A 12,761-nucleotide genomic window follows, 5' to 3' on the forward strand; every position below is an offset into this window, starting at 1 on the left:
ATTTGGCACTGCTATGATGTCATTGAGACATATTTTGTCTTTATTTTATTGTTATTGTAAAATCGGTGTTGCGCTTCTGGCCACCAGGAAAAATTTCTATGGAAACATTGTATTTGAAGTAGTTTTGGAATCCAGCCACACTGCTGGACTGGATGATGTAGTACGTTGTGTCCAACGTCTAGTTGTGGAACAAGTGGAACAAAACAAAGCCAACTTGCCTTTGGATCAAACTGGATCATATTACTTTTTCCTGTCAGATGTGTGTCCACGGGTGCGCTTGTCCCACCTGTCAAGTCAGCCAGAATTAAATGTCCAGTACGCCTTTTCACAATACAGTTGGCTAAAACCATGTTGCTGATTTGTGAGGTACTGGTGGCAACTTATTTTGAAAGATAAATAGTCTCTTCCGTTCTTTCTCTCCGTCCTAGCTCGAGTCCACTTGACGCGGGTTTCCAACAGGTGCCAAAAATGAATGTGCAGCAAAACTGTCAGCTGAGAGGACAAATCCCTCCATCCATAGTCAACCGCTTATCCTCCGTACAGGGTCGCGGGGAGAGGGAAAAGGCAGGCTGAAAATAAAATAAAATAGGAGAGGACCAAGTTGTGGGTGGTGTTTTTACTGAAAGCTTTCTCTCCCTGATTTCCTTTTATCAATTTATCAGTAACAAGTTGTATTTCAACTTGGAGTGACAGGTCTAATGAAGACAAGCTTTAATTGTCCATTGTCTGTCTGTAGTAGCCTAAAAGCATGTTTATGCGTGAAAATAACGACATGAAGGAAATCACTGTGGGTAAGGTTCTGTTTGTGTCAGGGCCAAGCTACACATGTGCTCTGAAATGTTAAAATGCTCTATACTTGGTAGGATGACTGTAAAAAGTGTCCCACAGTTGATCTCATTTAAGATACACTACACAGACCTCCTTTCTTCATTTTAAGGCTTCTGGAAACCCAATTGACCCATAAGTGTATGTTTGGATTATGGGTAAGAAGGTTGTTAACCAGCAGGATTTAAGGTAAAATACTCTTTCATGATTATGATTAGATTAGATTACAAATAAATCCATGCTTTAATAATAATCTAATTACACATATTGTGTCCTTTAAACGTCCCCGGCTTGGCCGACTCTTGAGTTCAGGAACATGGCGCACGTCTTGAACTTCAACCTCGGATATTTATTCAGCCTCGTATGTCTATTTGACAAAATGCAAATCCATCACTCAAAATTCTCGCGATAAATGCCGCGGATATATTAGGACAGATGGGGGGCCTCGTCCATTTGGAGGGGCGTTGGGTTTCCTTGAGGACCTTGGTGAAGTTTGGAACAGTTAAGGGGCTCAAATCTGCACAAGAAACACATCAACCATGTCGGACGCGGTGATTAGTTTCCTTAAGGACTTTTTGGCTGGTGGTGTTGCCGCTGCCATCTCCAAAACAGCTGTCGCTCCCATTGAGAGAGTCAAGTTGTTGCTGCAGGTAAATTGAACCATTGGTTGCCCAAAGCATGGCCGCATGTTCATCGTTTTGTGCGTAATGTGTGCGTAAATGTTGGATAACTGATAAACCAAACACTAAAATGTAAAACTGGAATGGTTTTTAAACGAGGAAAAGTCCAGCTGTACACTGTGTGAGTTCATATGATCTGGTGCGTAATGTCAAGGGGCACGTGAGAGGTCCTGCGTCGGAGTGGAGATGGTTTTACGCACTGCAGTTGCAATGTTGCAGTTGTTATGGCGATGATGACAAGGCCTCCAAATATATGTTTCACAAAATTGCCACAATACTAGTTTATGAGCTATTCGTACGTTTATTAAGTTTATTATTACTCCATTATAACGGATTGCCGCAGTGATATTTAGTGAAATTGAACTGCTAAATTTAACTTGAAGAATGTAATCTAATACACAACTGATTCTCAGATGACAGGAGTGTGCATGTAGACGGCTACAGCTATACAGTAATGGCTGGCCGGAATATATTAAACACTAAATATGTTAATTACACTTAGTTATTAAAATTGAAATACAAAACAATTTATTTTGATGTTAATAGAAAAGAAGGCGTGACACAATTTCTTTACACAAACCTTCACTAGAGACTTAATCACATTTTGGACTAGTTAGCATCTTTTTAATGAACTTTTATTGTCTTTGCTTGTAGGTCCAGCATGCCAGCAAACAAATCACTGCGGCGACCCAGTACAAGGGAATAATTGACTGTGTGGTAAGGATCCCGAAGGAACAGGGCTTTATTTCCTTCTGGAGAGGCAACCTGGCCAACGTGATCCGTTACTTCCCCACCCAAGCCCTCAACTTCGCCTTCAAAGACAAGTACAAGAAGATCTTCCTCGGTGGTGTGGATCAAAAAACACAATTCTGGCGTTACTTCGCTGGTAATCTAGCATCTGGCGGTGCCGCTGGGGCGACTTCGCTCTGCTTCGTCTATCCTCTTGACTTCGCCAGAACAAGACTCGCTGCCGACATCGGCAAGGGCGCGTCGGAGAGAGAGTTCAGCGGTCTTGGAAACTGCCTCACCAAGATCTATAAAACCGATGGCCTCAGGGGTCTTTACCTCGGATTCAATGTATCAGTGCAGGGTATTATCATCTACAGAGCGGCCTACTTTGGATGCTTCGATACAGCTAAAGGTGCGCACATCTGGTCGACCTGACCTTTAGCATGTTTTTAACATAGTTTGTGTATTTTCTCGTGACAAGCGGGTGACTTAACTCCTCCCTCACACAGGTATGCTGCCAGATCCCAAGAACACGCACATCGTCGTGAGCTGGATGATCGCGCAGACTGTCACCGCTGCAGCTGGTATTGTCTCATACCCCTTCGATACAGTCAGACGTCGTATGATGATGCAGTCTGGACGCAAAGGAGGTGAGCGTCACCTACACGTGTGAGATCGTGTCTTTATTGTGATGGATTTTATTGGTTTGGCGCAATCGCGCATTTTACGCACGCATTCTTGGCCATTATGCATCAGTTTCCATGTCTCCATTTCCACAGCTGACATCATGTACAAGGGCACGATCGACTGCTGGAGGAAGATCCTGAAGGACGAGGGAGGAAAAGCCTTCTTCAAGGGTGCCTGGTCCAACGTGATCAGAGGAATGGGTGGTGCCTTCGTGTTGGTGCTGTACGACGAGATCAAGAAGTTCACAAAATAAACGTTCTAATCTCCCAGTCCCCAAGGAAACCCTTCACTTTATATAAGTCTTAATTGTTGTGATAAGGGTGATACCAGCTTGTGATGAATTACAATGTGGGCATGTAGTCTTCTGCAAGCCCGGGAAGGTATACTTGGCCTGGGTTAACATGCCTCCTAAGAAATCTGTATATATCCCAAAAAGGCACAGTCTTTCAGTGTTACAAAGTCAAGCCGGTGGTTCAGGTATAAATGTGATGGTGCAAAGAATGACGTCACATGCCCCTCATGTTAGAGTCAGTTTGTAAAGCGGTTGCTGAGGCCCATGTGTTGGTATGTTGTGACCACTCTGACCCATGTATCCCACCTCGCACATTATTTTATTAAGAATAAAGATTTGTTAGTCTAAAAGCCCAGTCTTTTTGATGCATGTTCTGTTTTTAATGACAACTGGTCTTCTCCAGTTGAATAGGCGTTTTCTTCAGAGCAACCATTAGGACGGCTGTTATATTTGTGTCTCAGCCATGACTACACCAGGACCCTTAAAATGAAGCAGAAGGATGTAGTGCAGCCATCATTAAGTGTGTTATTTACAACTGTTTTTCTGTGACATGTCAAACTGTCTTGAAGCTCTACTAAGAACGCAATGCAGTTAAAATACAGCAATGATAAGGATTTCTTCAAAATATTCATCTTTAAAATTGGAAAATGACATCCAGGAACTGGACCCAGATGGACTTCTTTTTGTTTTTTTAAAGAACCTTTGAACAAAATACAAAAAGTCAAAAGTCCCACAGAAATATCAAGTAGTTTCATATACAACCACTCCCCAAACAAAAAAGCCATTATATGTACCATCTGTGTTATGTGCTCAATTGGTACAATTATGTTTTGGGAGAGAAGAGATTAGACAACAATTAGCTGTCCATCATTACACTATTAAAGCTGTAGTGTAGCACTGCTGGAACAAGTAGATTTATTTTATAAGGAAGAGAACACTGATATCGACAAAATAATATCTAAAATATTTTATTAATTGTTCTAAAACAATTCTCTAGCGCATCATAAATTGTACAAATGTGAGAAAAGGGGGCAAACAATGCAATTGCGTATGTAATGGAAACGTCACACTGAAATCATACATAAGGTTGAAGTATAGGCAATACATCCTACAAGATTACAGCTAGCTAACTGTTGTGGAGCGTTACTGCAGTGTTCAGAAGCCAGATATAGCCACAATAGCTGTAAACTTAGAGCATCATTTGATATGTTTCAGCATGAAAGAGTGGAAAAAAAGTCACATGCAACACAAATCACTGAACAGTTGATTACGTCAACTAAAGGAATGGTGAACCTATAAATGTAGAAAAAGATCATTTCAGCTTAGTACCTTCCAAACGTAACCTTTTGTCATGAATGGATACAAACGGACACCGCAAAAGGAAACCAGCGATGCTCTTCTTCGTAGATTAGATATCTGAAGACAGCAGTGTTCTCAGCACCAGGCTGGTTTGGCCGCATTTAGTTTTTTTGACCTGGGTGTGCTGCCTGAGTCAGTGGTGGTGGAAACTGCTCTGGCGCTGTGGTGGGCAGAACTGGCCGGCCGGGGACCTGCTGGTGTGGACAATAGAGAGGTAGTTTAAGATTACTGACTTACCAATTCATAATCAAATCAAAAACCCTAACATACCTTGTGAATTTTTAGTCCAAAACCTTACATTTAATACCTGAATGTTTTAACCAGAGTAGGCCATAACAAACAGGTACAGTATTAATAAACACACACAAGCACAATGGTGTTTATAGAATTATTAAATGGTTTTGTTTGGCAAAAGGAACATCAGTAAATCAGTCACCACTGATGTTAATAATGGATGATTCTTACCGGTGTCAGTCATCCACAGCCGCTTTTTACTCTCCTTCTGTTCACTAAATCTCTGCAGCCATCTGACAGCAGCAGGTCAGACGTGTGATAAATCTGCAGCCTTCAGTTTGAGAGAAACGGGGCAGCGCACTGCCACATGCCGATCGTCTTTGTTTACCTTGATTAAGTCATTCCATGCAAACACCAGGCTGCTACAGAATAACTACGCACACACACTTCAGCTGGTGTCAATCTGCTGCTGTGGAATCAAAACGCTCAGTGGTTGTTGGGTGCACACGTGCCTTAATGCTGTGGAGCTACATCAGTCATCACAAGATGTCACAAAGAGATAAAACCACATTTCTAAGCCCCCGTGGTTTAGCTTTCATTTACATGTGAAACATGTAAATGGTTGCATCAAAACAGTCTTCTTAAATATTTGACTGAGGACCTTGTGTGAATCATCATGTCGTCGTACTGTTTAGGGTTTATAAATCATTTAAAAACACTTTCATCTAGTCACAAGTTCCCTACCTTTTGGTGTCTTGCTGGCAGACTTATCCTTCTTTGTGGTAGGGATACATATGGGGTATGAAGGCGTTCCCAGGTATCCAACTTGTCGCTGGTAGTCTTCCAGTTGTTCTGAGCGCTTAATTCCAGGTGTAGGCTTGACGGACTCCAGCCTCTTCAAGAAAGCCTGACATAAACACAATGATATTTTTTTGTTTTACCTGGTAAGAAATTATTAAAAACATACTGTAAATACTAATTGTCCTGGCACATTGTTAAAGCAATCAGGTTTAACATGTAAATTTACAGCATATCAGTCAAGACAGACGTGAGCATATACATGAGTTCAGTGTCAAAAGCTTTCTTGGGGGGAGGTATCCATCATTGTAAATATAAATCAGTGCTTCTGAGTGTGTGTTATGCCAGTATTTAGCCATAAAACCTAAACATGCAGCAAGGCTCACTAGCAGGAGTTTTATGTGAATTATTAAGGTTTTGACATTTGATAAATCAAGCCATTTACTGTAGGTTGATCTCTTTTGTTCCTGCTTTTGACCGACAACACATATAACACCAAGAAGTGCTTATATCATTCATGTAACACATAAGTATTTGACTCAGAAATGGTGCACACACAGTCCCCAGTCTACAAATTCCACTTAACTTAGGAAAATAGAAACATATCTGGCACTTCACAGCAAACACAACCGAACAGCATGAGGCAAAACAATGTAGGCAAGTGGCTGAATGTCATACATGCAGTCACACTCCCACATGCATGCTGTGCAGAAATCCCTCAGTAAGCTAAAACGCCACATGAAGCAACACAACTAGTAAAAAGCTCAACAGTCAGGAGACCGCTCCACTTAAGTTCTGCAGGTCACAGAAAGGCACTGCAGGCTTCTATCTGCAGTCAGACTGGTCACCTGCTGCTTTTCCAGTGTATGAATTATTTGAACTCTCCTCAAAAAAATAAAAATTAAAAAATCCAGCCCTCTATATTAACAAAACTTCTTTGGCAGAAAATTAAGAACTATTGTGTAATTGACCAATCTTGAAATACACAGAAGTAGTCCTACTTGTGCAACACAAATGTGTGATGTGTGGGGTGCACACACTGATCACACAGGCAGATTCGGTTACTTCACTCTAAGAATAGAGAAGGCAAAAAGAACTCCTGACAACGTAGAGAGACGGACTTGAGAGAGAGAACAGTCTGTCCTGAAAATAACTGGAACACATTCACTGAGAAAAACGACAATCAGGATTAATGTAAGATCTCTGATCAGCAATAATGACAAACATGAAAATTTCAGTGAAGCAAAGAATGTTGGAAGTTTTGTTGTGTTCACTTTCAGAGGAGACAATAACACTCTGCTGGCCGCCAATTATAATTTCCTGGATCATTTTTAAACACGGCCGCTTGTCTCAAAGTGGTCAAGCTGTTAATATATGGGGTGAGAGGCTAAAGCTGCAGAGGCCGAACTGTCTTATAATGTCACTCTGTGGTGCTGCTGCAAACCTGCCACCTGCTGCCGTCTGTCCAAGTCCATCCGTGTCCGCTTTCAGGGGTGGCACTCTTAGTCTAAAGCCACCTAACTAGTACCTTTCAAACTAGGATCCCTAAATAAATGTACACTTCAAGAGGCAAATATTTATTAAAATAATACATTTATAATAATTACTGCAGAAAATCACAAAAATATTACAAATACATTTAGTTACAAAAATATGTTTATCAATGTATCATTGTGACAATTACACCCAGAAAATGTTGTGTTTCCAGCTTCTACACTGGTTGATTAAAATGAATTACAAGGGTGTCTGATTAAATATACATCACTCTGACATGGAGGCATGTTTTAGAGAAAACTGATATCAGATAAAAAAAACAACTGTGATAAGTTGAAGAAGGTGGCTGCATATGTTGAGTCAATTTTATAAAGGTAAGTAAGGATGCTGTAATAGAGTTGAATGTGTGTTGTTATGGAAATGAAACAACAATTAACACATAAAACTATTTTTGGCACACTGCACAGTAGATTCACAGTGATAGAGATTAACCAAGAGATTGAGAATATTCAAAGAGTCAACAGCAGCTACGTATTTCAGTGTCGTAATTACACAAAGGAGATATCCGGACTCTCTTTCTAGAGACACAGCAGCACCTCACCTACGATCTGATGCTAAATTAATTACTGTAACTGTTTTTATTAATTTCATCAATCAAAAAGCTATTTTGATTTTTCAAAATAGAAAATCAAAATTACTTGGCACTTTGCTTTTGTTAATAGATCAATATAGAGACAGACACAGGAATAAATGCCATGTGACGAAAGTCTCAGCTGGAGGTTTGACTTCACCAATAGATGGTATACTGTAGGCTTTGGCGGAATTATGCTATACCAGAGTATTTTGAAAACCCGCTGGTATGACTTTCAATACCTTCAAAAATATAGACGCTTTCAATTAAACTGATACAGAGATGCTGCATTGAGCTGATTGTATTTCACTGCCTGACATCATCTACAACGCAGCGATAACCCCCTTCATTTTTCTAGCAGCTGTTAAACAACATACACGAGAGCTTTACTTGCAGCCTTTATGCACTAACAAACTGTAGCCTACACTGCACATTTTCTGCTAAACTTCACTGAATTCACCTGCCGCTCCCTCTTTTTGGTTCAACCACACACGCACTACGCACACAAAAAGGAGCAAGTAGTCGGCGACAGTAAGTGTAAGTAAGTGGTTTGGGTTTAGTCCCAAAGAAAAAGGTGAGCCAGCTAACAAGATGAAGCTGTGTGCACATCATCTCCATTCAGCCCACTGATGTGTCAGTATCCTCCGCAGCAACAAGTGTCTTTGGGTCGTCCAGCAAGAACCTATGGAAGAAGGCACGTATTGCCTACCTATGCATTGCTCTATGGGTATTTAAACCCAACAAGACTTGTATAAGTAGACTAACTGCATATTAGCCACACAGCATTGTAGGCTAGACAATGTCATACATGCTACAATGACTTCTATCACAGGCAGCAAAGCTTTAACTTTTTTAAGTTAACACAAATACCATTATATACCATTTACACCCCAGTGAAATGTCAGTATACTGCTTGCATGGGTGTCACTTAGACACTCAAACACAAATTCTTTGCTTCACACTGGCCCCAGGATTGACACCAGTGGATACAAAAATTAAGGTATAACTTCAAGATCTACTGTACTACTTAGCCAGTACCAGAGAATCCAAGAATATCCATTCAGGTGCAGATTTAAAAGGCATAGTTTGTAACATTGTGTGCATGAGATAAACATCAATACCACTGAGCCACAGCTAATAAACCATGACATATCCAATATGTCTTTATATTAAAGAGCCCTGAAGTATGTAAAAACAAACAAACAGAAGAATTAGAGTGATAGGAATACCCATATTTATAGCAAGATTTAATGTTTATTTCAAAAACATTAAAATGAGTATGAATCCACACAGGAGGCAAAAACTCACCAGGTTCTCCCTCTCGATGCGTTGCTGTTCCCGCTGCCTGTTGAGTGCGCTGTGAGAGAGACGAATGTGAGGCGAGTTACTGGCCATGTGGGTTTTCTTCCCCGCTGTACTTCCTGGTCTGGGCCCCGGAGAAAGCCGTGAAAGCTCCCGAAGAAGTCGCTGGTTCTCGCGATCTATGCGTCGGACCTCATCATTGGTGAACGAGTAGTTCTTCCTGTTTCTCCCTCCGCGACAGTGGAAGAGCAGTTTGCCTCGTAGCTGACTATCTGAACTGAGAGAGCCTGGTGGTGAAAAGGACACTTGTTACTGTATCTTAATCTGCCTTTTGAAAAGAGAGTCTCTGTGTTTCTTTGACTTTGGAGTGAATCAAGTGTTATGTGTTTGTTTATAGGGTACCACTAAAACATGTGAATAACTATATACAAAAATAAAAAAGCCATATCCCTATATGAAATCTTACTGTTGTAAGATTATTTTATTTCATATTTTTCAAAACAGGATACACTGTTATATTCAACATGCTCAGTGTGAATTGTTCCTGATGTTGGGTGCAAGGAGAGATAGTGTGTTGATGTTTAATACAAACAAAAATTACAAACATACTGTCTCATGAAAAAACACCACAGTGTAGAGCCTTGTGTGCACCAGAATTAACCAACTGTGAAAGCAACTAAAAATCCAATATTTCTGTGTGCACAACAGTGTTCAGGGACATAACCATTATCCATAGAAAGAGGCAGGTTCAGTGGTTTACTAGTTAAAGGCTGTTTTTGTTACACAGCTTAGGTGAGACTGAAGATAAAGCCCATGTCTTGTTTTATTGCTCATTATATGATGATTTAAGGGAAACACTTTTTAGTAAAATGGAAGTTATTTATTATTAAAATGTTTAAACAAACTTGAGCTGTGGTGAGGGAAACTTTTTTTGTGGCAGTTTTTATTTGTTGGGCTCTTTGTTTACAATGTAATGTTTTATGTTAAGAAGTTATGTCCCATAACAAAAAAAAAACAAAAAAAAAAACGTGGGCACGTGTATGTGCTCAACACAATAAATAACATAAAACTACAATAACTACACTCAAATCTAAACAAGCAGTTACAGTGAAGAGCACTCAACCTAGGGGTATTTTGTGTGTAAAATACTAAATACTTTACCTCAGTTGCTAAAAATCATTCAAACCAACCAATTTGAGGAAGAACATTCACTCTTTCTGTAAAGTGCTCAAAACACATGTCCACACTAAGGCCCTAAATTGTGATGAGGTCACAAAAGAGATACTGCTTAATTTTAAGGTTTCATAAGCCAAAACAGTTGGGAACCAGTGGTACAAAGCAAAGAACATAGCAAACTGACAAGACAAGAATGGCTCAAGTGTACTCACACTCATCTGCATCCTGATCAGAGACCTCATCTTGATGTATGTTGCTAAGGCCACTGGAGGGCACACTCTCCTGCTGCTGCTGCTGCTGCACCTGCTGCTGCTGCTCTGTAGGGCTTCCCTCTCTAGCCTCTCTCTGGTTCAGGTCCAACTGGAGAGGGCTGGACCCAGGAGAGCAGAGGGGGCTCACATCTGTCAATGTATCCTCCGACTCCTCTGTACGGCTGTAAAGCACATCCCGAGATCCTGCTGAGCCCACTTGGATGTTTGTCACACCAGGGGATAAAGAATACTTTTTGGACCTGGGAAGGGTAGGGGACTCTAAACTGCTTCTCCCATTGCTACTGCTACAGGAGCTCTCTGAGTCTGCGTCTACGCTAGCCTCAGTTGAAGTGGGGGATGGACTTCTGATGCGCCGATTCCGCCTTCGTTTTTTAGGAGATTGTTTATTTCTGTGTTTGGCATTGGACGGTAATGCTTCTTCTTCAGTCTCATTTTGACTCTGGTCATACACATCCTTATAATCTTCCTCTCTGGACTCAGTCAGCAAAGCCATAAATGTCCCATTGTGCCTTTTAGAGTGCAAATTAGAATCTTCATCACTTTCACTACTATTATTGATGTCCTTATCTGATGTACAGGCAATGGATGATACACTGGATGCCCTGATCCTGTTTTCTTGTTTTGATTGACAGCCGTTCTCTTTCCTTTCTGCTCTGCTGCTGCGGTTGTTCTCGATGGGCTTCAGGTGTTTTATTGCCCCATCAGTTCTTGGGGACCGACCGCCTTTTATATTTTCAGTCTGTTTTGCATGTAGCCCCTTATGCGGGCTCTCCTTTTCAGTCTTCAAGCTTTTCTCCACCTTTTCCCCTCCATCTCTGCTGATGTTGCTATCGTCACAGTCACTGTCAAAAAATGAATGATCCACCTCACCCTCTAGTTCACTGGGGTTGAACATGGCAGTCTTTCCCAACACGCTAAACCTGTAAGCAGGTTTAAGATTGAGACATTTGTTTATAATTTAAAGAACTATGCCCATGTTTTTTAATGTTTTAATCCATTTACTAGAAATGATGTCCACTTGAAAATGCATTTATTTCTACCTGAATCTATTGGGTTTCATTCAGTTCCATACAACTTTTTTAAAAAAAGTTAGCAAACTCTTGAAATTTGCTTAAGTTGTGCAACTTTAGTGCATCCTGAATGAAAATCAGTAAAAGTCAGAATTACGTTTGGTGACTTTGTGAGGTAACATTGGGCCTTTCAGATTAGACTTTTAAAGCTGCACTTACAAACTGCATTTCCACACAAAATAATGTAACATTAGCAAACATCACTTCAGACCACAGATATGCGTGTATATCTCTGATGGATTAAACAGCTCAAGCTGATTTCAAAGAATTTAGGATTTGATTAACAAACCATAAAACACATTTTGAAGTTGGAACATAAAACTCACTATACCACAACTCCTCACAAGATGTATTTGAAAATGTTTAGCAAACATATGTTTTGTTAATGAGCTTGCAAAGACATTAGCGTATTCATTCAATGTGTGTTTCAATAAAAATGTTTTAAATAACAAAATTATAACTAAGTTAGGTTTTATTTCATGGTAACTTGTAACAGTTAGCTTACCGTTACAATCAAATTTAGCATGAGATTTGAATTGGACTGACCAGCCATGGTAACGCTACTGTCAATTAAGACACTTTCCACCATGTAATACACATTTTTACACACAATGACGGCATGTTTTGATCCTAGAACTCATTACGTTAGCTAACTAACTTGACGTTAGCTAGCTTTAGCTGTATGACAACGACACCTTACCTGGCGAAAGGTCGCACGGTAAACAGTGTTTCTCGTTATGGTTGCATTTACTTCCTTAGAGAGGATGTATTCCTTTGAGAAGACGAATGAATGAAATGCAAACCTGCGTTAAAAACAAAATCTTCGTTAGCTCCAGCTGACTCAGTTAGCGTCACATGGTGCCTAGTAACCAGCGCCGTTAACGTCACTTCCTGGCAGCGGCTGCTCTGCTGCAGGTCTCTGCAGATTAGTTTCGTAATGCGAATAACAAAGTCTCCGTTTATAAGCACCTGGGAGAGGTTTGCCTTCGGAGAGCCTTACTTCTTGGTAAGTTTTAGGCACCAAAACTGCTTGGTTAGAGTTAGGAAAAATACTTTTCTCTCAAACGGCCCTGAAGGCAAACCTGAAACTCTATGAAACACATGCCTTTCATAATAATTGGAATTTTTTTTTCAAAGTGAATTAAATAATTATAAACACTTCAATAAAACTGTAAAGGAGTGCCCGGTGTGATTACAATATTTGGCTATTTG

General features: G+C 40.4%; 2 protein-coding genes across 3 annotated transcripts; one reads left to right on the forward strand and one right to left on the reverse strand.

Annotated features, from left to right (window-relative positions):
- The first annotated feature begins 1,364 nt into the window (after positions 1 to 1,364).
- Positions 1,365 to 3,563, forward strand: slc25a4 (solute carrier family 25 member 4). The gene is made up of 4 exons (XM_046048426.1): positions 1,365 to 1,475; positions 2,160 to 2,646; positions 2,744 to 2,884; positions 3,014 to 3,563. The coding sequence occupies exons 1-4, from the start codon at positions 1,365 to 1,367 to the stop codon at positions 3,172 to 3,174; spliced, it is 900 nt and encodes a 299-aa protein (XP_045904382.1). The 3' UTR covers positions 3,175 to 3,563.
- A 602-nt stretch (positions 3,564 to 4,165) lies between these two features.
- cfap97 (cilia and flagella associated protein 97) lies at positions 4,166 to 12,455 on the reverse strand. Of its 2 annotated transcripts, none has more exons than XM_046048425.1 (5): positions 12,250 to 12,455; positions 10,420 to 11,399; positions 9,038 to 9,318; positions 5,551 to 5,713; positions 4,166 to 4,763 (listed from the first exon to the last, which is right to left on the reverse strand). In XM_046048425.1, exons 2-5 carry the CDS (start codon positions 11,372 to 11,374, stop codon positions 4,648 to 4,650), a joined length of 1,515 nt encoding a protein of 504 aa, XP_045904381.1. In that variant the 5' UTR covers positions 11,375 to 11,399; positions 12,250 to 12,455; the 3' UTR covers positions 4,166 to 4,647. The 2 variants fall into 2 exon arrangements, with proteins under 2 accessions (XP_045904381.1, XP_045904380.1); XM_046048424.1 differs by having other exon boundaries at positions 4,166 to 4,766; positions 12,250 to 12,453.
- Between the last annotated feature and the right edge of the window lie 306 nt (positions 12,456 to 12,761).

This window comes from Micropterus dolomieu, linkage group LG04 (genome assembly GCF_021292245.1).
Source record: "Micropterus dolomieu isolate WLL.071019.BEF.003 ecotype Adirondacks linkage group LG04, ASM2129224v1, whole genome shotgun sequence".
Taxonomy (NCBI): domain Eukaryota; kingdom Metazoa; phylum Chordata; class Actinopteri; order Centrarchiformes; family Centrarchidae; genus Micropterus; species Micropterus dolomieu.